Here is a 27565-nt window from a genome sequence, read left to right as displayed (position 1 = left end):
CAATAAACAGCTAATTCTGTGGTTGAGGGTGGGTCCCTCGGGGCGCCTCTGCACCCCTTATTGTTACACCACTGATTACAGATAGGCAAGCACATTGCATACATTTTGGAGATAAGCCAGACAAATACAGTATATGCCAACTTGGCTCATTTTACACGGAATACAACGTGCAACAAAAGTTGCAATAAACTTCCCATTGGTCTTCTTGTGGGCGGATGCAATGTGTCTGCAGCACTACACAGAAAGATACATTGTAACCACAAAGGCACATAGATGTAAATATCTTGCTTGCTGCAGATAAGATGATATATTTTGGAAATGACAGGAGTTAGCACAAACAATCCGAATTGGAGTACAGGTGAATACACAATAACAAACTATGTCCCAACAGGGGACTTGACCTATATGTACAAAATTAGTGACATAGAGAATATCACTTGGTTGGTCAGCTGGGTATGGAGTGATGTACACCCGTGATCAACAGGTCACAAACATAAACGATTTATATGCCAGATCAGCAACTAGCAAGTGATTGCCATTGTAGGTCTGTCTCGCACCAGTCAGTATCATTACATATATTTATTAAAAACACAATGCTTTGTAATGAGAGGTCTTTGCTGATCCCCCCCCAGATGGCTGGAAATCAGTCAACAAATACTGGGGTGTAGATATTTACATCACAGCAAGGTGATAGAGCAAATACAGATACTTATATATGGCATTTAGTTGTGCAGTTAATATCTCAGCAGTGAATGATTGGTAAACAATTACCAACAGTCACAAACCAACCAGGCTGCTCTGTCTTGGGCTATAATGCTGGGGGAATCTCTGGTGGGGGTTACTATTTATTACACTGATAGTACACTGTCTTATTTCTTGACGAAGCTCTTTTCATCCAGTGAAACTGGTTCTAGTTGAATTGACACCTGAGCACTGTAATTAATGTACATATCACCCTTTCTACCTCAGCCTTATACCTTCTGTGAAAGCATTTTTATACTACTATGTAGGAGCAGCCTGGTTGGTTTGTGACTGTTGGTAATTGTTACCAATCATTCACTGCTGAGATATTAACCGCACTCCTAAATGCCATTTTGTGACCTGTTGATCACAGGTGTACATCACTCCATACCCAGCTGACCAACCAAGTGATATTCTCTATGTCACTAATTTTGTACATATAGGTCAGGTCCCCTGTTGGGACATAGTTTGTTTAAATGACAGGAGTTCCAAACTTCTATAACTGAAAAAAACAGAAGCGTAGTGGGAATGCTGATGATGATGGCTGTAGCTGTGTTGTGTATGGGTTGTGCAATGTGCATTAGGCAGGAGCATGGATTGGAAAGGCTCAGTACTGGCAGAAGTACAGGCAGGCTGCACCTGCCACCGAGCAGTGGCGTAGCTAAGGAGTTGTGGGCCCCGATGCAAGTTTTACAATGGGGCCCCCCAAGCACTCTATACATAGCAATTGATACCGCGCACCAAAACCTGTCAATGGCAACTACAGTGTCTGAGGTGCAAGAAGGGGATGGGGAACAGTTTGTTAATAATTACCACTATTCAAAGTATCTATAGAAGTGATTATTATGAGCACAGGACAAATAGAGAGCTAATACTGTAGTTGAGGGAGGGCCCTTCGGGGCCCCTCTGGCCCAAGGGCCCCGATGCGGTGGCTACCTCTGCAACCCCTATTGCTATGCCCCTGCCACCGAGTAATATCTAGCACAGGAGATCTTCCACTAGTCGCTGTGCGATGTCTGTAGCTATGGCGGCAGACAGTAGGATGCAGATCGTCCCGTATCTCGGCACTCAGGATTGTGTAGGTGTGAAGATGATAGTTATAGATGAGATGGGGAGGAGAGCAGAAAGATGTAGGCTTGTAGATAGCGGCCGCTGCTCCTCCCAGTGTGCTGTGCCGCTATGGGCGCCCTCTAGTGTTGTGTTGGTGTAATGCCAGCGGGGGCACAGTGCAGCCTGCTGCTTTCTGCCCGGTACCGGAGCGTCTCCCCCCGCAGAACATGGCGGAATTGTCTCCGGTGTTGCCGCTGCACAGGGATGGGAGCAGCCGGCTGGAATACACGGCATTTCTCGGCTCCGAGTGCGAGTCTGAAGCTGAGCTTTCCCTGAGCCTGGCCCGGACCAAGACCCGCTCGTACGGCAGCACCGCCAGCGTGACCGCCCCCTGGGCTGAGCGCTACATCGAGCACCAGCTGAGCCCGAGTGACACCCTGCAGGGCATCGCTCTCAAGTACGGGGTGACGGTAAGCGGGGCCTATGTGGGCTGCCTGGGGGGTCGTTGGGCCTGTGAAGCCCACTCTACGTGTGCTCACAACCTTGGGGTTCTCCAGTATATAGGCCACTTCTACCTACTTCACACTGGGGGTTACCCTCTAACACTGGGGTGTCTGCATATCCTCCACCTGAGGGCACCCTCTATAACACCGGTGTTCCAACTAACTAGCATACATTGACAGAATAGCATACATTTAAAGTGATATACCCCTTGTTAGTAGAATCAGTGTCCCCTTGCCCGCTCGCTTCGCTCGCTGGGCTGCGGGCTCGGTCCTCGCTTCGCTCGGACAACTTTTTATTCTAACTCTATGTCCACTTGGATAGTGGAGATTGCACATCAGCACACAGGCAGCTCACTGGGGTTGAAAAGGTTAATGCTGCTGATGGGCATTATGGGGTTAATGTACGACCTGCATGACTTTGCACATGCTCAGTAGCATTTGTATGCTATTCTGTCGGGTATGCTAAAATGTTGGAACACCTGTGTCACTGCATATCCTCCACCCAAAGGGCACCCCTGTTACTCCGGAGTCACTGCATATCCTCCACCTGAGGACACCCCTGTAACACTGGAGTCACTGCATATCCTCCACCTGAGGACACTCCGGTAACACTGGGGTCTCTGCATATCCTCTCCCTCAGGGCACCCTCTGTAACACTGGGGTCTCTGCATATCCTCTCCCTCAGGGCACCCTCTGTAACACTGGGGTCTCTGCATATCCTCTCCCTCAGGGCACCCTCTGTAACACTGGGGTCACTGCACATTCTTTCCCTGAGGGCACCCTGTGTAACACTGGGGTCACTGCCCATCCTCTCTCTGAGGGCACCCTCTGTAACACTGGGGTCTCTGCATATCCTCTCCCTCAGGGCACCCTCTGTAACACTGGGGTCTCTGCACATCCTCTCCCTGAGGGCACCCGCTGTAATGCTGGGGTCACTGCACAATCTCTCCCTGAGGGCACACTGTGTAACACTGGGGTCACTGCCCATCCTCTCCCTGAGGGCACCCTCTGTAACACTGGGGCCACTGCACATCCTCTCCCTCAGGGCACCCTCTGTAACACTGGGGCCACTGCCCATCCTATCCCTGAGGGCACCCTCTGTAACACTGGGGCCACTGCCCATCCTATCCCTGAGGGCACCCTCTGTAACACTGGGGCCACTGCACATCCTATCCCTGAGGGCATCCTCTGTAACACTGGGGTCACTGCAAATTCTCTCCCTGAGGGCACCCTCTGTAACACTGGGGCCACTGCACATGCTGTCACTGAAGGCACCCTCTGTAACACTGGGGTCTCTGCACATGCTGTCCCTGAGGAGTACATTTGAAATCGGCGCTGGTAGACTTGGGCGCAGGATACAGCGGTATATGGCTGATCCTGCTTCTGCACAAGTCCGGGCCGTTTTAATTACTATTCCCCCTCCAGGCCGCCATGGATAGTGGGGAATAAAATAATTCGGCTTCCAGCGATTGCTGGAGGCAGAATTATTGTGTTTTTTAAGCAACTTCGGCTCCGTCTTCTGACGGAGCCGGCGTTACTCACTGAGCGCCGCTATAGACTAATTCTCATTACAGTCTATGTCGGCACTGGCTGCGCCCAAATCTAGCAACGCTGAAAAGCATTGCTCCGTCCCTGAGGGCACCCTCTGTAACACTGGGCCCACTGCACATGCTGTCCCTGAGGGCACCTTCTGTAACACTGGGGCCACTGCACATGCTGTCACTGAGGGCACCTTCTGTAACACTGGGGCCACTGCACATGCTGTCCCTGAGGGCACCTTCTGTAACACTGGGGCCACTGTACATGCTGTCCCTGAGGGCACCCTCTGTAACACTGGGGTTTCTGCACATCCTCTCCCTGAGGGCACCCCTGTAACACTGGGGCCACTGCACATGCTGTCCCTGAGGGCACCCTCTGTAACACTGGGGCCACTGCACATGCTGTCCCTGAGGGCACCCTCTGTAACACTGGGGCCACTGCACATCCCTGAGGGTATCCTCTGTAACACTGGGGCCACTGCACATCCTCTCCCTAAGGGCACCCTCTGTAACACCATGGTCTCTGCATATCCTCTCTCCGAGGGCACCCTCAGTAACACTGGGATCACTGCAAATTCTCTCCCTGAGGCCACCTTCTGTAACACTGGGGTCACTGCACTTCCTCTCCCTGAGGGCACCCTCTGTAACACTGGGGTCACTGCACTTCCTCTACCTCAGGGCACATTCTGTAACACTGGGGTCACTGCACATCCTCTTCCTGAGGGCACCCTCTGTAACACTGAGGTCATTGCAAATCTTCTCACTGAGTGTACCCTCTGTAACATTGAGGTCACTGCATATCCTCTCCCTGAGGGCACCCTCTGTAACATTGGGGTCACTGCATATCCTGTACCTGGCACCCTTTTAGGTCAATCTCTTCTGTAACATGTGGGGCATTGCACATCCTCACTCTGGGGTTACCCTTCTTTGGTAACATTGGGGGCATTGCACATTCTCACACTGGGGGTACCCTCTTTCGTAAAACTGGGGTCACTGCACACGCTTTCACTGAGGTCACCCTCTGAGTCGCTCTCTTTTGTTACACTAAGGGCATTGCATATCATTACACTGGGGTATAATACTGGGGGCAAGAAATTATGAAAGATTCTTTAGTTTTTCCAAGTTGATGTAAATGTTGGTTACAGTTTGTTTGCAGGTTAGATTTTGCCAGTCCTATGTAGTAGCAGCTGATTTTGATGGATCTGATTCCAGTCTGCATATAAACTGCTACATTGTTAAATTAAGCCTCTAGACGGAAAGGGAAAAATTCCCTGGGAGGGCCCTCTTAATCACATTTAGGGCACCCAATATACTGATACTAGTGGGACCTTACTCATTTGTACTGGGAGCACCCTCCATTTGCTTTCTGATTGCAGACTCTGCAGTGCTGATATTGAGCAGGCACATTGTGCACTATTCATGTGCTCTCACAGGAACCTGACACTGCCTTCACTCCATCACTGAAACCCAAGAAAGCCCTAGTTTGCTGGGCAGTGTGGAAACATGGCTAGTACAGCTGATGAATGAAATGGTATATAAAGACATCAGACATCTACCCTGGACTGTATGCTGTAATAATTTACTTTCTAGGATTATTTCACTATACCCCAAATGCTAAGAGCCTCTATGTCCCTAATTACTCAGCTTTATTATGAAAAACTTGGTATGTGCCATTTATATAAAGGTAGGAAGTACCAGTGTCACATGACCATCCAGCATTTCATTTGCTTTTCTGCAGCCCTTCTCTTCACATCCACTGTGTGGCCTGGTCCTCACATGGACAAGAAAAAATGGCCACACGCTCAAACTGCAATACTTTTGTGTATACCAGGGAGTCAACCAGTCCGCACCTGGATCCAAACGAGGTGCAAAGATTCACTGGAAAAGAAGAAAGTTGCTGGGTCTCCACCTGGATTTTAAGCCAAAAGGCTATATTTATTTAATCCATAGTACAAAAAACACACGACGTTTCGGCCTGCGGCCTTTATCAAGTGATAAAAAACACCGAGCAAGTGCTCACATATAAATTACATATACCTTAATAAAACACACCCCTTTCGGGGCGGGCACAATCTTAATTAGAGAGATCAAGGAACAGCTTAAAGAAACAGTGTCTAAATTGACATATATCATAAAAAACATTTCAAGCTGAATTCTTCATTGAGTCCATTAGGGACTAAAGTCTCCAGCCTGCTGATCCATCTGCTCTCCCTTCGTAAAAGGGCCGTTTCATTATCCATTCCTTCTGCTGCTACCACCTTCTCCAACACACACCATCTTAAATCACTGACCATATGATTACATTCAAAGAAGTGTTTTCCTACGGGGGAATCAATGTTTTTTTCAGGATTATTAAAATATTTCCTGTACAACCTTATATCACTACGATGCTCGTTAATCCTAACTCTTATGGGTCTAGATGTCTGACCAACATAGCCCAACCCACAGGGACACTTCAAAAAATACACTACACTACTGGTCCTCACATGGGCCAAAATAGTATGGAGATGCTGTACAACTCCACTATTCCATTGCAGTGCCCACTGCACTTCAGAAGGGTATGTGCGATTGTATATCAGATGAACAGCAATGCATCAGTAGTATTAAAAAAATAAAAATCAGGTCAGGTTTGTGCATTGCAGAATTTATTGGGCAAAACCAGGCATGTGGTGAACAAACCATGAGGCAAGATTCACACTTGGAGGGTTTACACCTTGGCCCATATGCAATTAACTTTTTTCTCCTGAATGTTCTCCTAGGTGATCTTTTCACCACTTGCCAATAAAGTGCCCTTTAAAATGCCAGCAAGCAAGAAAATACTCCAAATTATTTTGATAGTTTGTTTTTAACCACTTTTTGGTACTTTTTCAATTGCAAAGTACTGAAAAGCTATTTTAAATGCAAGATGAAAAATTATCACCTAGGAGAAAAATCAGGAGAAAAAGTGAATTGCATATGGGCCCTGGTTTCCCTGCATTCAGAATCGAACCAGATATGACAGCCCATGTTAATGAATGGGCTGCTTCACGTTTAGGCCTGGAACCCACTAGGAGCGCTTTTCTGAGCGCTTAGTGATTTGAAAAGCTCTTGCTAATGTGATCCTAAATGTGTGTTCTCACTGGGGCAATGTGATTTTATAAAAATCCCCCAAAGCATTGCATTAGCAGCAGCTTTTTCAAATCACTAGTGCTTAGAAAAGGCTTTTAGTGTGTTTGAGCCCCGAGGGCTGGTTCACACTACAAGAGCTTTTTAAATGCTAATGATTTGAAAAGCTCTTGCTAATGCAATGCTATGGGGGATTTTTATAAAATCACATTGCCCCAGTGAGAACACACATTTAGGATCACATTAGCAAGAGCTTTTCAAATCACAGTGCTTAGAAAAGCTCTTGCAGTGTGAACCAGCCCTTAGGCCTGGAACCCAGTACAAAACACTATCGCAATCGCTAGCGTTTTTATTCAGAATTTTGTAAGCGATTTCATGAGCGTTTCTGGCGCTTTTGGGAGAGATTTTAAAAAGTGTCAGCTTTTTGCCAGCGACTTGCGAATAGCGGTTTTAATTCTGGTTGGTCCTTTCAATGTATCAGAATTTTTTTTACAGCTTGCAATCGCACTCAAATCGCTATGTGTAGCGTTTCATGAGTGATTTGCCAGCGCTTCAATACATTACATTGAAGCGCAAACGCTCCCAAAATGCTGCATGTCGTGCGATTGCGATTTTGCTAATCGCAATCGCTACTTTGGAACTTGTTACATTTATTTACATTGGCAGGGCGTTTAGGGAAAGCGCTAGCGATTTAAAGCGCTTCCTAAATGCTCAAAAAATCACTCTAGTGGGTTCCAGCCCTCAGTGTGGTTCCCACATGTCAGAACAAAAAGCTTGCAGCTGCACACCACATGTGATTGCAAGTGCCCATTCAGGTGACTGGAAGCTGTTGCTTGTGGAAAATACTCATTTAGGCCTAGTGCACACCAGAGCGGTTCGGCAGCGTTTTTCGATCCGCTTGCGGCTGCGGATACGCTTGGGTAATGTATTTCAATGGGGTGGTTCACACCAGAGCGGGAGGCGTTTTGCAGAAACACATACTCCCGGGCTGCTGCAGATTTTGGATTGCGGAGGCGTTTCTGCCTCCAATGTAAAGTATAGGAAAAACACAAACCGCTCTGAAAAACGTCAGTTAGTGGTTTTGCAGGTGTTTTTGTTACAGAAGCTGTTCAGTAACAGCTTTAATGTAACAATATATGAAATCTACTACACCAAAAACGCTTCACAAAACCGCAAAATGCTAGTTGAAACGCTACAGAAAAATAAGAAAAAGCGTTTCAAAATCTGCTAGCATTTTGCGGATCTGCTAGCGGTTTTTGGTGTGCACCAGGCCTTAGGCCTTGTTCACACTAAGAGCGATTTAGCTCCTTTTTTTTTCTTTATTTATTTTAAGCATGGGTGATTTTAAAAATTGCCTTAAATGTGCTAGTGCAAAGGTCGCTTATGTGAGTGTTCTCACATAAGCGATCCACTTTCTATTGAACCATTTTTTGAGTGTTTGTGTTTAATAGAAAGTATAGGGAAATCGCAAAGCACTTCAAAAAGTGATTTGAATTGTGATTTCCTAAGCGCTTTAATGAATAAAAAGATTGTATTTATTCATTACCGGGTCAAAGATTTCACTTCCTGACTGACGTCTGGTAGTGAAAAAAATAATTGCCGATCAAAAGCGCTTAGAAAACCTGCTGCCAGGGACACCCTGCAAGTTTGCCCGAGCTCCTCTTTGTGTGCCATACTGTGCTTGCATGAGTATGAAGACATAGGGGTTTCTGTATGTGCAGTCTCCACCTAGACCCTATGAGATAAAGACCCTGTATGCCAGGAAGCACAGCCTAGAAATGGATTAGGCCTCTACCTGGATTCAAAAATTGTAGCTCAATTTATTAATGGTATCATAGACACAAAACGGCACCGCGTCTTGGCATGCAGGGCTTTGTCAACGAAGCAGGTCGTTTTGGCGCACGTTGCTCAGTACAGAGCATGTAAACTAAGCACCGCATAGCAGTAATGTCATACTGCGTGGGGCGCATAAGAGTAGGTCGGGGCTTTGGCAATCACTGGACCCCGAATTACACCTCCCTCCGAGGTCCACTTGAACCGGTCCTTGAACAGCCAGTGGGTGTGGACAGTGTTGTGTTCGTTCCAATGGTGCTTTGTGATCCTGTTGTTATGCGTTGCAAGTACTTTCAACCAGACTAGACAATAATGTAAACGCATCCGCTCTCCCAGGAAAAAAAAAAAAGAGTGGTCTGCTTACTTATTTATAAAATGGGATCCATTCATTGTCAGTTTTCCAGTGCAGTAAAACAGACCAAAAAAATGTCTGTTTTCTGATGTATTGTAACATACAGTGCTTGTCCCTGACTAGAATTGCTTATCAGGAACAATTGTTTGACATAGGAGCTATGCTTAGGAACTGTAGCCAAAAGATCCTTTCTTCTTCAATAGATTAGCCACACCAGGGTCAAGCAATTATTTGCTGAGTAGTTACTGAAAAAGTTAATACTGGTAGATGTTGCTGCATAACTTCTCAGATTGTCTTTTGAACACTAATTGCACTGATAAGGGCGAGCAAACACTGTATTCACAGGATAGGTCCTTCTGGAGCTGCCATAGTGCCCTTTTGCTGAATACAGAAATCTGCTGCTGCATTAGATGAAAACGAGGTGGGACAGTTTAGATGTATTTTTATTTTGGAAGTAATGCCTCGTTCACATGAATGAGGATGCAAGCAGGACTTGAGCCTTCGTGGCCTCATCTTTTGGGGCTAAGGGCCCACTTCCACTAGGGCCAAATGCAGCTCAAGTCTACAGTGTTTACCCACAGGCGTGTCAGGCGGGCATATGTTTCTTATTCCTACAATGGTACAATGGATTGCCATCCAAATTGCACTGTGGTGTGACTGCTGCAGTTTCATGCAGCACGTACCCGAAACCCTATAAAAGTGATGGCTAACCTTGGCACTCCAGCTGTCACAAAACTACAAATCCCATCATGCCTCTGCCTCCCCGAGTTATGCTAAGAGCTGTTAGAGTATTGGAATGCCTCATGGGACTTGTAGTTCCACCACAGCTGGAGTGCCAAGGTAAGCCATCACTGCCCAATAGCCATGCTTGAAACTGCTATTCGGGCTGCATCTTCGCAACAGCACAGGTGATGTGTCCCAATCGGAAATGGACCAGCACCCAGTGGAAATAGTCCATAAGTGCTGTACAGATGTATCAATACTGTGCAAGCTTGCAGGGCATTCCGTTGCTGTGGAGAGATGAGCAGGAGGGGTAAGGAACAGAACAATAGCTTTGGCATGCACTTGGATGAGATTATCTAGCAGTCCAGATCTCACGCTAACACATTTGGGCCACCATACACATGCTAAAATCTCAGCAGAGGTAGCCTGAGTGGCCGCCTTGGACGAGAGCCATCTGGAATGCCTTTAAAGTTTGCATCCAAATTTAAGATTTTTCTAAATGAAGTTGGTATAATACATCTATGGTGTGACAGCTAATGTAGTCTGGGCTGGGAGGACTTCTTATTTTTACTCTGATGACATTACTCTGGAACAAAAGCAAGAAGGATAACTATATGGGTATATAGAGAAGGGAATCAGGTTTTCATTGGATGTTACGCCAGACTGCAGTTCAGCTGTATTCTGCTTGAATAATGACCGAATGCTACTCTGTAATGTTTTAATCATAGTGTTCTCCCCAGGCTCTTTTAGCCGGGTGCTCCACCCGGCTAGATTTGGTGACCACCCGGCTGTCATCGGCTCACCTCCTCACCTCCTCCTATGCTGTAAGCAGAGTTGCCCTGCATTTTCATCTCGCCCCACCCGGCTACTTTTTCATGCCACCCGGCTACTATTTCATGCCACCCGGCTGGAAACAAATTCTAGGAAGAACACTGAATCATATTTATTGATTGAGTGCAGGGAGGAGCATCAGTGGATCAGTATCTGCATAACTTTGTACTGCATCAATATGTAAAAACTTCAAACAAAAATCTGATACTGGTTTCATGGTGAAAAGTGATAAAACAATCACTATCCTGTGTCAAGTTCAGATCGGGAATAATGGATTGTCTGTCATTGCAAAACATGTGGCCACCTATTGAATCTCCATCGAGTTTCAGTTCTCTGTGCTTGGGGAAGTAAGAGATTTGGTTAGCTGTAGATTCATGGTAATTTAAAGTGAACCTCCGGACTAAAAATCTACTCAGCAGAACTGAAAAGGCTTGGTGTTTATTTAACAGTTTCACAGCATCAGAACTTTGTTTTTCTTACCAAAGCATCATTTTAGCTGCATTTTTAGATAAGCTCCACCCATCAAAGAAAACTGCCCGGGCTTTTTTTCCCTGATGCTGTGCAAAGCAGGATGGGATTTCCTATGTTGTTGTTCACATTGCCTAGCAACTGGGAGGGGTGATCAGCACACAGGACAGTTGGAACGGTGTCTCATGCTCCCTGTCACCTCCTTTCAACCAAAAAGATGGCTGCCCTCATGAAATCAAACATTTGCCTGTTCTTTTAAAACAGGGTGGGTAAGAGATTATATTACCTATTTTTATTTTAATTAACATAACTAATGTAACTTAATGACAGTATGTTTGTTTTGGCTGAAGTTCCTCTTTAAGCTCTTTTTGACATTTTAACTTAACATATTTGTGCTGGGGATTGCTAAGAAGAGGTTAAATCACTCATTGATATATGGTAGATTGTATTTTCATTGTTGTTCAGCCATTAAGTAAAAGTGCTGTTCTGAATGTGACCTAGCAGAACTGTCACAGTGACATTAACAGTGACATTAGAGTTCTCCAAGGATGTTACAAGTACTGATTTGCTGCAAGTCCCATGATAATGCACCAGCCTCAGACACCACCTGGGTCCAACAGTTCTGAAAAGCATCAACATGTGATTTTGATCAGGTACTGAAGTTAATTTGATATAGTGCATGTTTATGATGCATGCAACGCTGCACATCAAAGACTTTGCAAGCGTCACCATGGTAACAGACTGCTTTTGAACTGGCACCAGTTGAACTGATTGTTCCTGGTGACATAACTTGTGAATCGGAAGCTCATCCAGACTTTGATCTTTGCTGTGTTTTGTGCCATTTAAATTCAAAGTGCCATTACTTGGTCATTTAATTTGCCTGCATATTGCTGAGACTTTGCTTGTAATATGTTGGTGCCCACTGTGTTTGAGTCCTGTCATACTTTGCAACTTTACTCAGCATCAGCTACTAATTGATCTCCAGGCTTTCTGGCAGGCATATCTATCTTCTTTATTTTAGCTGGCTTAGGCCTGGAACCCACTAGACAGCGCAAAACGCAATAGCTAGCGATTATTGATAGCGTTCTGCAAGCAATTTTGGGAGCGATTTCCCTGCTCCTATACAATTCATTAGAATGGAAACGCTCCCAAAATGCTGCATGTCCTGCGATTTGCGATTTCCTTCATCACAATTGATCTAGTGGAATCTGTCCTATCAATTTACATTGGCAGAGCGAGCCCTAAACGCTCAAAAGAACGCTCTTTTGGGTTCCAGGCCTAAAAGAGACAACGGCATTTATTATTTAGGAAGCTGGTTTCCTAATATGAAACTGTTCGGCCTTTGCTCACACGCCGCTATTCACCCTGACTTCACCCTGAACTCTGAGGCAGGGGTCACTCTTGAGTCCACAGAAAAATGGCAGTATTTTTCCACAGACAAATCTGCATTGTTGGTCAACAGCCAGCTGAGATCAGCTGTGCAAAGAGGAACTTTAAGGCCCCATTCAAACTAGTGCGTTTTGCCACGATTTCGGCAAAACGCTCAAACGCTAGCGCTTTTTAAAAGCGCTATCGTAATTAAACCCTATGGGCCTGTTCTTACTTAGGCGCCAAGCGCCGCAAATCGCCCAAAAACGGTCAAACGCCAAACGTAAACGCGTAGCCTGCACCATTTTCAGACGATTTCCATGCGATCGCGTTTCAGTGCTATAGAAGCGCAAAACGCATTTGCGCCAAAATCGCTGCAGTGTTCAGTGATTTTTTTTCCGCGTGAAATCGCAGAAAAATCACTCCTGCAAAACGCCCGCAAAAAATTGCTGGCGTTTTGAAAACACCTGTGAATAGAGCCTTACCAAGGATTGAACTTTATCCCACTCAGTAGCTGATACCCCCTTTCCCGCGAGAAATCTTTATCTTTTCAGGAATCGATCATCAGGGACATTTGTATAGCTGATATTGTGGTGAAACTCCTCCCACAGTGTGATGTCAGGACCACAATGTAATCTTGTTGCTGTTCAGTTCAGTTCAGTTGTTTCCAACTGCCAAGCAAGCCATATCTCCCTCTGCAGAATGTTCGTTTACTGAGAGCTCTATGCACAGAGATCCACCAATTCCACTTTGTAGAGGCACTGAGGGAATTACTGTTGGGTTCACAAATATGCTTCTGCTTATTCCGTTTAGACACAGAAAGGGTAACCCATCAAACATTGTATCACTATCCTGAAATCATGTGTTTGTATAGCCACACAGAGCATTTATGCCCGCTAATTAGTTTTCTGCCATGACTTCCCAACTACAGAGGCAATGCAGAAGAAAAAAGTAAACGCAGACACATTCCAAGCAGGATTGATACAGTACACGTTTATCTCATCATGTTGCAAGTCACTTCAGGGTTCCTTTAACTGCATGGAGTTTGTGTGGGGTCATCTGATGTTTGCGTAGGTTTACTCTAGGGTCTTTTTTTGTGAGATCTGTGTGGAAAAATACCTCGGAAAGTGGTTTGTTTAAGCTGGGATATGGATGAGCTTCTACTTTCTGGTGTGGTTTAAAAGGTGACAAGGTTCTGTACATTTTTAAAATAAAAAGTAATGCCTAGATTTCCAAATTATAATGTAAAAAGGTTACGTTCTAAAGATGTCATATTATGTGTGAACAATCCTATTTGAACATGAACTAAACACAGCGACATGAACATTGTACTTTATGTGCTGGGCCAGCAGTTCAGTTCTTTCTGCACCCAGGTGTAGTATTTGGCATCTGGAAGCAGGTGTCATGCTGACTACAGTAAATAGCTCGGTTTTGGTGGCATTGAATAAAAAGGACAGCATGACCTAAGTACTGTACAATATAAAACTAAAGTAGCATGGTGGAAAACAGACCTGGGAATACTGGCTACCTCAATGCGGATTTATTACAAGGTGTTGGTTCATAATAGATGCAGTGTTATGGCAGCTACAGAAGCTGGTATGTGTGAAGGAGTGTATTTTGAGATTTACCTGGTAGAAATACATATGCAAGATAACTCCTGTACCATCCATTTGTGTATTACTGATAGAAATCATCAGGTACAAGACATGTTTATAAAAGCATTGGCTGAAATAGGAAACCATTTCTCCTTGACAATTTAAAGGGAACTGTGCACATAAAGAAAAAAAAAACCTGCAGTGAGAGGTATATGGAGTCAGCTATATTTATTTTATTTCCTTTCAAGCAATATCAGTTCCCTGGCTATCCTGCTGATCATCTGTTGGTAATACTTTTAGCCATAGACCCTGAACAAGAGTGCAACTGATCAGGTGTTTTCTGATATTTTTGTCAGATCTGACAAGATTAGCTGCATGTTTGTTTCTGGTTTGATTCAGACACTACTGCAGCCAAATAGATCAGCAGGGCTGCCAGGCAACTGGTATTGTTTAAAAGGTAATAAATATGGCAACCTCCATATACCTCTCACTACAGTTGTTCTTTAAACAAACCTCCCCCAAAGGGGGGTTCTGGGTTCTTGCATGAATGTCCTTGACAGCTGCAATGCATGTTGGGAGACGGAGTTCCCATTGTTATGCATAACTCCTGGCCAGAAGATGTAACCCATCAATGAACTACATCCCCAGCATGCATCGCTCATCCCCAGCAGGCATTGTGGCGGCCAGGTACACAGGAAGTCACCACAGGAATTTTAACCACTTCAGCACCACAGGGTTTTTTGCTTAAAAACCAGAGCAATTTTCACATTTCAGCGCTCCTCCCATTCATTCACCAATAACTTTATTGCTACTCATCAGATGTAAATGATCTATATCTTGTTTTTTTTGCCACAAATTTATGCTTTGTGAGGGTGATATTTGTTTTTAGTAATTGTTATTATCTGTGCATTTTAAAGGGAAAAATGAGAAAAAAAAAAAGAAATACACTATTTCTCCATTTCCATCCACTACAGTTTTCAAATAAACAATGTTACCATAGGTAAAACCCACACATTGTATTTGCTAATTTGTCCTGGTCATCTCAATATTTAAATAATGTTCCTAGTACAATGTATGGCGATTATATATTAGTTTCTGGTTTGTGTTTTTTTGTTTTCTCATTGTACTCTATCAGTAATTAAAAGCCCTTATCTTCATGATTAACAGTAATACACTCTCATGGCATACATATTTTAAAAGCTAAGTCCCTGGGGTAACTATGTATTCTCTTTTCAATGCTGTCACTTTTTTTTTTTTTTTTTTTTTTTTTTTTACAAGTATTTATTTGGGGGTATAGAGTACATGAAAATAACAGTTTTATTGCTTTTCAATCAGTTTTCTGGTAAAAAAATCACATGACTTAGCCCTCAGTTGTCAAACAACACAAAATCTATTCTCTCACTTGTCACGGTTAAAATGATACCCTATATACATAATCAGATAGCTTATTGGGCATACAGCACACTGTTAACCACAAGTACGCCTATCTACTCCCCTGAGCTTCAGGTGAAGTTTTGTGGGGAGTAGATAAGCGTAGCAAGGGTTTCAAAGTGGTTAACCTGCGGCACAGGGACACAGAAGATGGAGGTTTCCATACGGCCTGGGGTGGCTATAGGGCAGCCCCCACATAAATCAGTAAACACATTCTGTCCCCCAAAAGCCCACACAATTAAGTGGGAGATTAGTGTAAGACGTTTTCCACACCTAGGAGCACCCAGGGACTTTGTATCCTTTCACCTCCTTTATTTTTTTTTTTATTTTTTTTTTTAGAAATGCAGTTGTTAGGTTATGGAAAGAGTAGCTACTTTATTTGACATTAAGCAGTGGGGAATAGGGTAGTACTTTAGTTGCAATACTGGCTACTGAGGGGTAATTCATCTCAACAGCAAAGAGGAGGTGGGCAGGGTAATCTTTCTTCACTGGCTGGTCTTCCCTCCCAGCTCCTCTCTGACTACATTATGGTAAGGGAGGAGTTTGGACAGTTAAGGCTTATTTTCACTCCTAATCATGGCTTAGGAGTCGGAACAGTTTTATGTATCTGGAGTTGGAGTTGGTGGTTTAATAAACTGAGGAGTCGGAGTCCGTTGATTTGTGTACCGACTCCACAGCCCTGCTCCTAATCAATCTGCACCTGACATTGACACAGGAATTCTGTTTTGAAAACACCCAAGTCCAAGTAATTATAAGTGAAAATGAGTGGGTAATTGGGCTATAAAATTGCGAGTGATGTGAAAATGGTTGCATTTACATATCGAATGATGCATCTTGAGAAGAATATTGCAGGGCTGTGGCGTTGGGAGTTGAGGAGTTGGAGCAATTTTGGTACCCTGAGTCGAAGTTAGAGTTGGAGTCGGAGTCAGTGATTTCATAAACTGAGGAGTCGGAGTCAGATGATTTTTGTACAAAATCCACAGCCCATGTACCTGGGTACTTCTGCACAGTGTAGGTGACTAAGCAATAGAATGCATTGCTTTATGAACTAAGACCCTGGCTTTTAACTTAGCTGTAGGGATAACAGTGGTGCCTGGATGAGTGAATCTTGCATGCGAGTGTGTGAAGGGCTACTGACTTTTGCTATTTTACTGGCCACACCCCCTTTAGCACCTCCCTTTCCTCAAATGTCCTAACTAGAGGCGATGTGCCTGGCTTTATCTGGGTTTTTTTTTTGTTTTTCTTGGCAGGGCTCTAACCCTTGCTGCCATAGAGATGCAAGGTATAGCTGTACACATAATGGGCTTGATTCACACAATTGTGATAACTGCTATCACAGCAGTTATCACGCAAGCTGCTTTTCACGCTTTTCACATGAAAAGCGCATGTGATCGTGCGCAAACCTCTGCTTATCACGTGAGGTCACGATGTTCGCATGAAAACCTCAGCGAGTGGTAGCTCGCATGATAATTGCTGTGATAGCAGTTAGTTTTGTGAATCCAGCCCAATGAGTGAGGTGAGGTGTTCTAGGTAAACATGCTGTATTAAGGAGGAAATGTATTAAAAATCTGCTGGCCTGTATACTACAAGGAGGTTAAATATGCCAGTCAAAATTGCATGAGTGTGCGCATCCAAAGAAGATACGTGTTGGTTTAACATCTGACGTTAATCTTTGTTTGCTGCGGTCTCGTGTGGATTTGCAGCCCCAGGATTCCTATATGGAGCCCGGAAACATGGTAATCCATGCCTATGTAAACATTGCTTTAGTATACCAATAGTAGCAAGAACCTATACAGAATAACAATAATTTATTTTCCACACAGGAAATAATCTGCAGTACAGTACTGTTATATGCAGGCCTGCACTGAAGAGAAATATGAAAATATTTCCTGTGATTCATGGCACTGTGTTATTTATAGTCACAGAATACTGTGTGCTTTGTCTACGTTGATGTATTGTTTTGGAATCTGAACATAATGCTTAATGATTTTCTGCTGTTATAAATTGTATTAATATTTGTGCATAGCAAGCCATATTCCAATAATATATAAATAATGTATGTATTATTGGGCAGTAAAGTAAGATTAGCCTCTGCCACATAAAATTGCTAAATACCAATTGTATCAGCTGTAAGCAGCAGCAGGACTGTGGCATTGATTGGTACAAAAATCATCCAACTCTGACTCCTCAGTTTATGAAACCACAGACTCCGACTCCAGGTACCCAAAAGTTGCTCCAACTCCTCAGCCCTCAGCAGCCAAGGTCATGTGACTATAGCAGAGCTTCTTGGCGTGCACCTCCCCTGTAGTGCGGAAGTGCTCTGCGTTGGTTTCTTCGTCAGTCATGGCACAAGGCTAAATCATTTTTCAGAATGGGTTTCCTCAGTTCAGCTGCGCTAACATTGATGAGCACTTTCTCCCAAGCGGAGTGAATGCATTGTGTTGTCTCTGGAGTCCTGGAATTGGGCTGACAACCTAAAGGGGCCCATATACACTGTTCCTAGTAAAAAAAATTTTTTTTAAACACATCAGATAGATTAGCAGCAGATAGATCATCAGTAGATTTTCTGATCTAACGAGTGTATGGCCACCTTAACTCAAATGTTGTCTTAAGGTGGCCATACACTCGTCAGATTAGCAGCAGATAGATCATCAGATAGATTTCTTATCTATCTGATGTGTTTAGGAACATTTTTTTACTAGGATTAAGGGGCACATACACCTAACGATTTTCCCGCCGATATACGGCCGATTAGATCACAGTGATCGAATCGGCTGTGAAATCGCCGCGCACACCGCTGACAGAACGATCGATTTCCGTCTGAAATCGATCGTTCCCGTCGATCCGTCCGTGCAAAAGATTTTTCTCGATCGCCGGCGGGTCGGGTGCGTCGATAGCGGTGTTCGAATGCCCGACGACCGACGCAATACAGCGGGTATACATTACCTTTTCCGGCCGGCGCGAGTCCCCTGGTCCCCGCTGTCTTCTTTCCGTGCTGGGTTCCGGACCGGCTGCAGCTACACAGAACTTCCTGTCCTGGCAGGAAGTTTAAACAGTAGATCGCCCTCTACTGTTTAAACTTCCCCTGGACAGGAAGTTCAGTAGCTGCAGGAACGGTCTGGAGCCCGGAGCGGAGAAGAAGACAGCGGGGACCAGGGGACTCGTGCCGGCCGGAACAGGTAATGTATGCAGGGGTGGGGGTGGGGGGGTGGCAGCCTGTGGCACTGATCGATTCACAATCTGGCCACCTTTAGAATTCCAATAGATTTCAGTTTGAAATCTATTGAAAATCGATCTGATGGCATTTTTTTGCCATCAGATTTCCATTAGGGACAATGCAAAATGATAAGCAATCTCAGCAGATCGACCTGGATTTTCCACCCTGCCAGATCGATTGAAATCAATCGAAATCGGCCGCCAATTGGACGATCGGTCAACCGATTTGCAATCGATCGATTTTGAACGAACGGCCAGAAAATCGGCTGAGTGTATGGGCCCCTTAAGGCTAGGTTTACAATGAGGAATTTCATGCCCTGTAAACACAGGATTACAGCACAATAGAGGAGAAAAGTCACATAGTGTGTTATGTACGCAATGCAATACATGCAGTGAAGTTTACAGATAATAACAATAGAAGAGCAAGAAAACCGCCACTGAATATATTGTACAATACTTCAATAAATGATCCAATTATGTCAAAATTAAGTTTAAAACACAATATCATTTCATCATCCATTTCATCACTGAAGAAAATAAAAATGAATGAAGGGCACTAAAACACAATTTCAATACATGGGTGGATGACTCCTCTTCAAAACTTGGAATTGAGCTACCTCGTGCCTTACATGAACTGGGCTTCCTCCAATCAATCAGCTCTGCTACTCACAGGAAAGGCCACACTCTGGACCTTATATTCCATACTGGGCTGTCAATAGCCAATGTGGAAATTAATCCTGTTGCCTGGTCAGACCATCACACTATCCACTTCTCCCTCTCAATACCAGCTGTCAAACACCAGGTCAAGAATCAAATAAAATATCGCCGCTTAAAAGGGCTAACACCTCAACATATCCGAGATAACCTTAGCTTTGATGAATTGACTGACTCCAGCTTGGACCCTGATACTCTGGTGTTTAAATACAACAAATGTGTGTCCTCCACCTTTGAGACCATTGCTCCTCTGCGCACCAAATATCTTACTCCACACCATCATGCACAGTGGTTTGATAACGCTATAAAAGAGCTGAAAAGACAAGGCCGAAAACTTGAGAGACTGTGGCGCAAATCTCAGTCCCCAGAAGACAAACATGCCTTAATCCTCCACTTGAAGAGCTACCAAAAGGTAATCACGGGAAAAAAATCATCCTTTCTATCACAAGAGATTGCAAATGCAGTTAACAAACCAGCCCAACTGTTCCGCACAGTGGAAAAACTCTGCAACCCGGCATGTCAAAAACTTAACATCGAGTCTTCAAAGGACCTCTGTGACCAATTTGCCCATTTCTTCACAGACAAAGTCTCCGCTATAAGGTCCGCCATCCAACTTACAGCATCTGAGCCTAATATAGCGCCGAAGACCATTAGCAGAGACAATGTAACACCTTGGTCAAACTTCAAAGAAATTGATGAAGAAGTCACATCAAGCATCCTCCTTCACGTCCGCCTAACTACCTGTGACCTAGATCCTGGCCCAACACAGTTCATGTTGAACTGCCCCGACCTGTTCGTACCGGTATTCCTAAAAATTGTTAACTGTTCCTTAAAATCAGGGATATTTCCTGCTTTACTGAAGGAAGCAATCATCAGGCCTCTCCTCAAAAAACCCTCCCTGGACCCAGATGCAATGACCAGCTACAGACCTGTCTCTAACCTTCCCTTTCTGGGCAAGCTAATTGAAAAAGCTGTTTACCTCCAGCTAGAAGCCAAAATCCTACAAAACAACAGTTATGACCCATTCCAGTCTGGCTTCAGGAAACACCACAGCACTGAAACGGCCCTCATCCAAATATGCAACCACCTGTTCATGGCAAGAGACAGAGGAGAGTGCTCCATCCTCATACTGCTAGACCTTTCTGCAGCCTTTGATACAGTTGACCATGACATCTTGATAAACAGGCTACAGGAATACTGCGGCATTGATGGCATAGTTCTTCAGTGGTTCCAATCCTTCTTGAGTGGCAGAACCCACAAAGTGTCTATGGGGCCCTTCCTGTCCACCCCTGTATCACTTAGGTATGGGGTGCCCCAGGGCTCAATCCTCTCTCCCCTGCTTTTCACGATTTACATGTTATCGCTGGGAAAACTAATCCAAAAACATGGCCTGACATACCACTGCTATGCAGACGACACTCAACTATATCTTTCCTTCAAGCCTGGTATGACAGACCCAACTCTAACTATAAACGCCTGCTTATGTGAACTACAGCAATGGATGAATGACAACTGGCTGAAACTAAATGCAGACAAAACTGAAGTCCTTCTGATAGGAGGGCAGAGCATGATAACAAAACAACTTAACTTGCAGTCTTCACCACTGGGAATAGGAGGCACGGATCTGCGCAGCTCTGATCATGTGCGTAGCCTGGGAGTTCTAATTGATTGGGATTTAAACTTCAGAACTCAAATCTCTGCTGTGGTGAAATCATCCTATTTTCACCTGAAGAACATTGCAAAAATCAAGCACCTCATACCCCCAGAAGATCTGCCAACCTTAGTCCACGCCTTCATCACATCCCGACTGGACTACTGCAATGCTCTCTACACTGGCCTTCCAAAAAAGGTCTTGTACCGACTACAGCTGATACAGAATACTGCTGCCAGACTGCTAACCAACCAACCCCGTCACTGCCACATAATGCCAGTCCTGCACTCCCTTCACTGGCTACCTATAGAATGGAGGGTCCTATTCAAGATCGGCCTACTGACATTTAAATCCCTGAATAATTTAGGCCCTGGATACATGAAAGATATGTTGCAGCTGCGTAGCAATCCCCGCATTCTCAGATCAACAGGTTCTAATAATCTAGTCATACCCAGAGTCCACTTGGAAACTTTTGGTCCCAGAGCCTTCTGTCATGCTGCCCCTACGTTTTGGAACTCCTTACCTCAACAGATCAGGACAGCTCCATCCCTGGACGTGTTTAAATCCAGACTGAAAACCCACCTGTTCAGTTTGGCATTTGCAGAAATATAACTTTTGTTGTGTGAATACTTCATCCTACTAATTACTGAATCTGAGAGAGCCTAAGCGCTTTGAGTCCTATGGGAGAAAAGCGCTATAGAAATGTTATTGTATTGTATTGTATAAGCCGTGCAGAAAAGTGATAGCAGACTAAAGCTGGCCACTAACGGTCCAATTTCTAGCAAAAAATCGTTCGAGCAATCAGAAATTCTGATCGGACGAAAAAACGTTCACTACACCATCAACTAACCAATCATTGCTTTCTATCTATCACGATCACCAAGAAAATTAAAATTTTCGTTCGACGAAAATTCATTCGGGCGACATTTTTTTCACTCGTTCATAATCGATTGTGTCCACCAATGGAGATTATTTACAACCAATCCGATCAGAATTTCTGATCGCTCGAACGATTTTTCGCTAGAAATTGGACCGTTAGTGGCCAGCTTTACGCATAGCTAGTGCAAAAATAAGGGGAAGGGTAGATGTGTACATCAATGGCTGCTGCTAAAATAAAGTCCCAGATAGGAGGATGATAGAGGGATGAGGATGGGAAGGAGCACTTCCCACATAGGTTCCACTAGTATCCCAGCCTCTGGCTGCTCTTACAGAGAGGGAAGCTCCGCAATACCAGTCTATTGTGGTCTATTTATTTGTACCAGGTTTTAATTTCAAGTGACATATGCTGAACTCTGGCGTGTGAAACGCACATTGAGCTGCATAATAGGAAGTAAGGGAGGCTGTTGGAGCACTAGCCATTGAACTGCCGTTCTTGCACAGCCTACACATATACTGTATACAAAGGAAAACATTGCAGGAAATGGTATGTGTAATATACACAGGATCTTCTCAAAAAATTAGCATATTGAGATAAAGTTCATTATTTTCTGTAATGTACTGATAAACATTAGACTTTCATATATTTTAGATTCAAATACACACAACTGAAGTAGTTCAAGCCTTTTATTGTTTTAATATTGATAATTTTGGCATACAGCTTATGAAAACCCAAAATTCCTATCTCAAAAAATTAGCATATTTCATCCGACCAATAAAAGAAAAGTGTTTTTAAGACAAAAAAAGTCAACCTTCAAATAATTATGTTCAGTTATGCACTCAATACTTGGTCAGGAATCCTTTTGCAGAAATGACTGCTTCAATGCGACGTGGTATGGAGGCAATCAGCCTGTGGCACTGCTCAGGTGTTGTGGAGGCCCAGGATGCTTCGATAGCAGCCTTAAGCTCATCCAGAGTGTTGGGTCTTGCGTCTCTCAACTTTATCTTCACAATGGCCTCGATTCATAAAGCATTTCCGCATGAGGAAATGCAGAAAGCCGCTCGCTTTACCGACCACACAGCAAAATATGTATTCATAAAGGCTTTTTCCGCATGAAAAGCCGACATCCACAAGCAGAGTGATCAATCACCGCCTTGCGCGGTGATTATCACAGCAAAAGTAACAAATGTCAATTCATAAAGATTAGAGGTAGCGGTATGCGGACGGGTATTACCGCTACCTCTGATGTGGCGAGAAGCGTGCGGAATCCGTTGCAGTGAATGGGACAGACCTCCCAAGCAGCTGCAGAGAGAACACCGCACGGAGGGATTCCGCCTGCTTCTCCTGTTTCCGCATGCGTAGGACAGCCTAACGCCTGCCTACAGCGGAGTATCTCCGCACGCCTGTCACAACAGGCAACATTTTTATGAATTACCTCCCTGAAGGCGGAAATACCGACAGCGGTGTTTCCCCGCTCGACTTTCCCCGCTCGCAGGCACTTTTATGAATCGAGGCCAATATCCCACAGATTCTCTATGGGGTTCAGGTAAGGAGAGTTGGCAGGCCAATTGAGCACAGTAATATGGTCAGTAAACCATTTGCCAGTGGTTTTGGCACTGTGAGCAGGTGCCAGGTCGTGCTGAAAAATGAAATCTTCATCTCCATAAAGCTTTTCAGCAGATGGAAGCATGAACCCACTTTTGAACCAGAAACAGCGGCAGAAGCGCCTGACCTGGGCTACAGAGAAGCAGCACTGGACTGTTGCTCGGTGGTCCAAAGTACTTTTTTCGGATGAAAGCAACTTTTACATGTCATTCGGAAATCAAGGTGCCAGAGTCTGGAGGAAGACTGGGGAGAGGGAAATGCCAAAATGCCTGAAGTCCAGTGTCAAGTACCCACAGTCAGTGATGGTCTGGGGTGCAATGTCAGCTGCTGGTGTTTGTCCGCTGTGTTTATCAAGGGCAGGGTCAATGCAGCTAGCTATCAGGAGATTTTGTAGCACTTCATGCTTCCATCTGCTGAAAAGCTTTATGGAGATGAAGATTTCATTTTTCAGCACGACCTGGCACCTGCTCACAGTGCCAAAACCACTGGTAAATGGTTTACTGACCATGGTATTACTGTGCTCAATTGGCCTGCCAACTCTCCTGACCTGAACCCCATAGAGAATCTGTGGGATATTGTGAAGAGAAAGCTGAGAGGCGCAAGACCCAACACTCTGGATGAGCTTAAGGCCGCTATCGAAGCATCCTGGGCCTCCATAACACCTGAGCAGTGCCACAGGCTGATTGCCTCCATGCCACGCCGCATTGAAGCAGTCATTTCTGAAAAAGGATTCCCGACCAAGTATTGAGTGCGTAGCTGAACATAATTATTTGAAGGTTGACCTTTTTTTGTTTTGTTTTAAAAACACTTTTCTTTTATTGGTTGGATGAAATATGCTAATTTTTTGAGATAGGAATTTTGGGTTTTCATGAGCTGTATGCCAAAATCATCAATATTAAAACAATAAAAGGCTTGAACTACTTCAGTTGTGTGTATTTGAATCTAAAATATATGAAAGTCTAATGTTTATCAGTACGTTACAGAAAATAATGAACTTTTTTTTTTTTTGCTAATTTTTTGAGAAGTGTGTGTGTGTGTGTGTGTGTGTGTGTGTGTGTGTGTGTGTGTGTGTGTCTCTCCTGTGTCACAGGCAGAGCCCTTAACTATGACACTGTACAGGTGCTTGGCTGGGACCTCAGGATTGAGTTTACTATAGCCAGAGGTATACAATGTCACGCATGTGAACCTAGAATTTAGCATGATAAACACATCCAATTTTTATTGTCCAATGACTGGCAATTTTTACCACCTCCATGTAGCATGGGGCTAGCAGATTTTGAAACCTATGAAACAGATTATGTAGAAAAGCAAACACTGTACCAAAGTAAACCTCATCTCCCACCAGCACCATTGCTCGAGCAGGCAGGCACATTGTAAACCACGCTAGTTGAATACCACTTTAAGGCTGCTTACACACAGGGACGTTACAGGCGCACGTTAGTGCAGCCTGTAACGCTCCCCCAACGCACAGCAATGTAACACAAGTGGGCTGTTCACACTGCCCACGTTGTGTTACATGTAACGCTGCACGTTCTTCCAAAAGTGCAGCATGCTACGGCGTTACAGCGACTTAAGCCGCGTTAGACTGTTTGCACATGCTCAGTCATGTTGGGGAGGAGCGAAGAGCGGCCAGGCACATGGCTAATTAATATTCACTGCACGTTGTGATGTGCAGTGTTTACTTCCTGGAGCGCCCGCTCTGTGCGGCGATTGGCCGGCGGGACCACGTGATGCCGCATGCGTTCAAGAGTACGCATCACCGCATCACGGACGCCAGAGTGAGCTGCACAACGCGGCTCACTCTGACGTCTACATAGAAGAGCACCAGGCCTTGCGTTAGGTGCACGTTATGCGACCTTAACGCAGCACCTAACGCAACGTCTTGGTGTGCAAGTAGCCTTAAGGCATTAGTCTATTAGACGTCACTTCGACGCATGATCACTGGTTGCCGCTTAACCATTTTCATGTTGGTACTTGTCTTATACTTGAATGTTGACTGTTACAGCCAATAACAGTACTCCTTCATAAACACAAGTAACAATGGGCTCTATTCACAAAACTTCTTATAAATTACTTATTTATCACCTATTTGATAAAAATAACCTTTCAGGACATTTGTAAGCAAAAAAAAAAAAAAAAAACACTCAAAGTAAGTTGTTCCTGATTACCTTAATTTCAATATTACTTTTCTTACCTTAATTATATTATATTTTTGCTCTTTAAGAGCTTAAAAATGTAACTTAGATAAGGTGAAAACAGAGGAAAATAGGTGAAAAAGCTTTGCGACTCATGGCCAATGTTGGGTAAATGGTAAGACTTTGTTGAAATGCGTGTGCAACTTTGCGCAATACGAAATCGCATGTAATGTTTTGACTTGCACTCGTACAACTCCTTCCCTCTTTTTACACATGCAGTATTATGAGGCACTGTTCTGCTTTTACAGTCTGTGTTGCTAGCTGCACTTAGGGACACAGAGTGCTATGGCTGCATTTGGGGACTTAAACCCTTAATGGCACACTTTCCTGAGTCGACTTATATTTGAGCCATCACAAAAATTCACTCAAAAGGGTTAAAACTTTGGGTCGACTTATACACGAAGTTGACTTTCATCCGAATATATACAGGTAGGCTTCCAACTCTCAGATCATGCCCAGAAAGAAGTGCTGGCACAAGGTCCACCAACACCTAATATACATGCACTTGTTTATGAACATATCAAACATACACGTGCTTAAGTATGTAAAGTATTCACACACCCCTCCCCCCACCCCTTGGTATGTACAGAAGCTGTTCTGTTCTAGTAGAAAAGCTGGGCAGGCATACAGTATCTCTGCACAAATAATGTTTTTGTACTTTTTAAGTGAAAGGCTGTACCACAACCACTGCAAAGAGCAGCAAATTCGTAATTTCAATGTAAAAATGTGCACTTTCCAGATTAATACCATTGAGTATTAGTTATTACATTGTGGGTTATGTATGTTACAAAGTAAGAAGTAGATATAGTTGAATGACAGTGTCAGAAGCTCATGGACTATAGAACTGCTGTGTTTGAGGAATGCTCATGCTTTGCTCTTATTTTGCACTCCACATTATCTTTTTCCACTGTTATTTTCCAGATGGAGCAGATTAAAAGGGCCAACAAACTGTTTTCCACTGATTGTATTTTCCTGAGAAAGTCACTGAACATTCCAGTTATCTCAGAAAGAACCTCCATATTTAATGGACTTAACTTATTGGACTCTCCTGAAAATGAATCTCAAGAAGGTAGCAATATACAGGATGAGGACACCATCCCAGCTCCAGCTAGTAATGTTTCTCCACCCAGCTCTCCTGAGACAAACCGACCAATCGTCACACAGGATGAAGAGCTATCTGCCAAAGACTTCCTTCACAGACTGGATTTGCAAATAAAAAGGTCTACACAGGCAGCCAAAAGACTAAAGGAAGAAGAATACCTCAGGTAAGTGTGCCGATGCCAGGGAAAGTACCACAAGGAATATTCTATAGCATGCATAGCTTCAGGAAAAAAAACTGAAAGACTGAATTTAAAGAAGCCTAGATTTTCATTAGTGAAGGGCCTTTGCAAAATCAAATAGCTACATGTTTACATTAACTCTTGCCTTGTACAATTTATTTATAAAAAAAAACTGCTTCGCTCTTAGAGTTAACTATTTCAGATTACAGGCACAGGTGACACACAGCATAGCAGGCTAAAGAAACTGTAAATTATCCCCGTTCTATACATAATACAGAAATCACCAGCAAAATGGCAGCTCCTATTCCAGGTAAAAAAAAAGAAATTGGCTATGGAAAAAAGCAACAATGAAAACATCATGTGGTAAACTGGGAGCAGACGTTCAGGTGTGGCTGGGGAGGGCTAGTTTGGGCAGTTTATAGAAATCATTGAGCACCAAGATAGCTATTTGCATCACTTCTATGCAACTTACAGACACTAACAAGAACT

General features: G+C 44.0%; 1 protein-coding gene across 1 annotated transcript in view; it reads left to right on the top strand.

The window, feature by feature from the left end:
• The first annotated feature begins 1931 nt into the window (after positions 1 to 1931).
• The window catches only part of LYSMD2 (LysM domain containing 2), a 56564-nt gene continuing 30930 nt past the window's right edge, over positions 1932 to 27565 (top strand). Inside the window, exons 1-2 of the mRNA XM_068272520.1 lie at positions 1932 to 2261; positions 26718 to 27061. Coding sequence (XP_068128621.1) covers positions 2019 to 2261; positions 26718 to 27061 — 587 coding nt within the window. The 5' untranslated portion in view covers positions 1932 to 2018. The remainder of the gene's footprint in view (positions 2262 to 26717; positions 27062 to 27565) is intronic.

Source organism: Hyperolius riggenbachi, chromosome 3 (genome assembly GCF_040937935.1).
Source record: "Hyperolius riggenbachi isolate aHypRig1 chromosome 3, aHypRig1.pri, whole genome shotgun sequence".
Classification (NCBI taxonomy): Eukaryota; Metazoa; Chordata; class Amphibia; order Anura; family Hyperoliidae; genus Hyperolius; species Hyperolius riggenbachi.
This window is presented reverse-complemented; position numbering and strand designations above follow the sequence as displayed.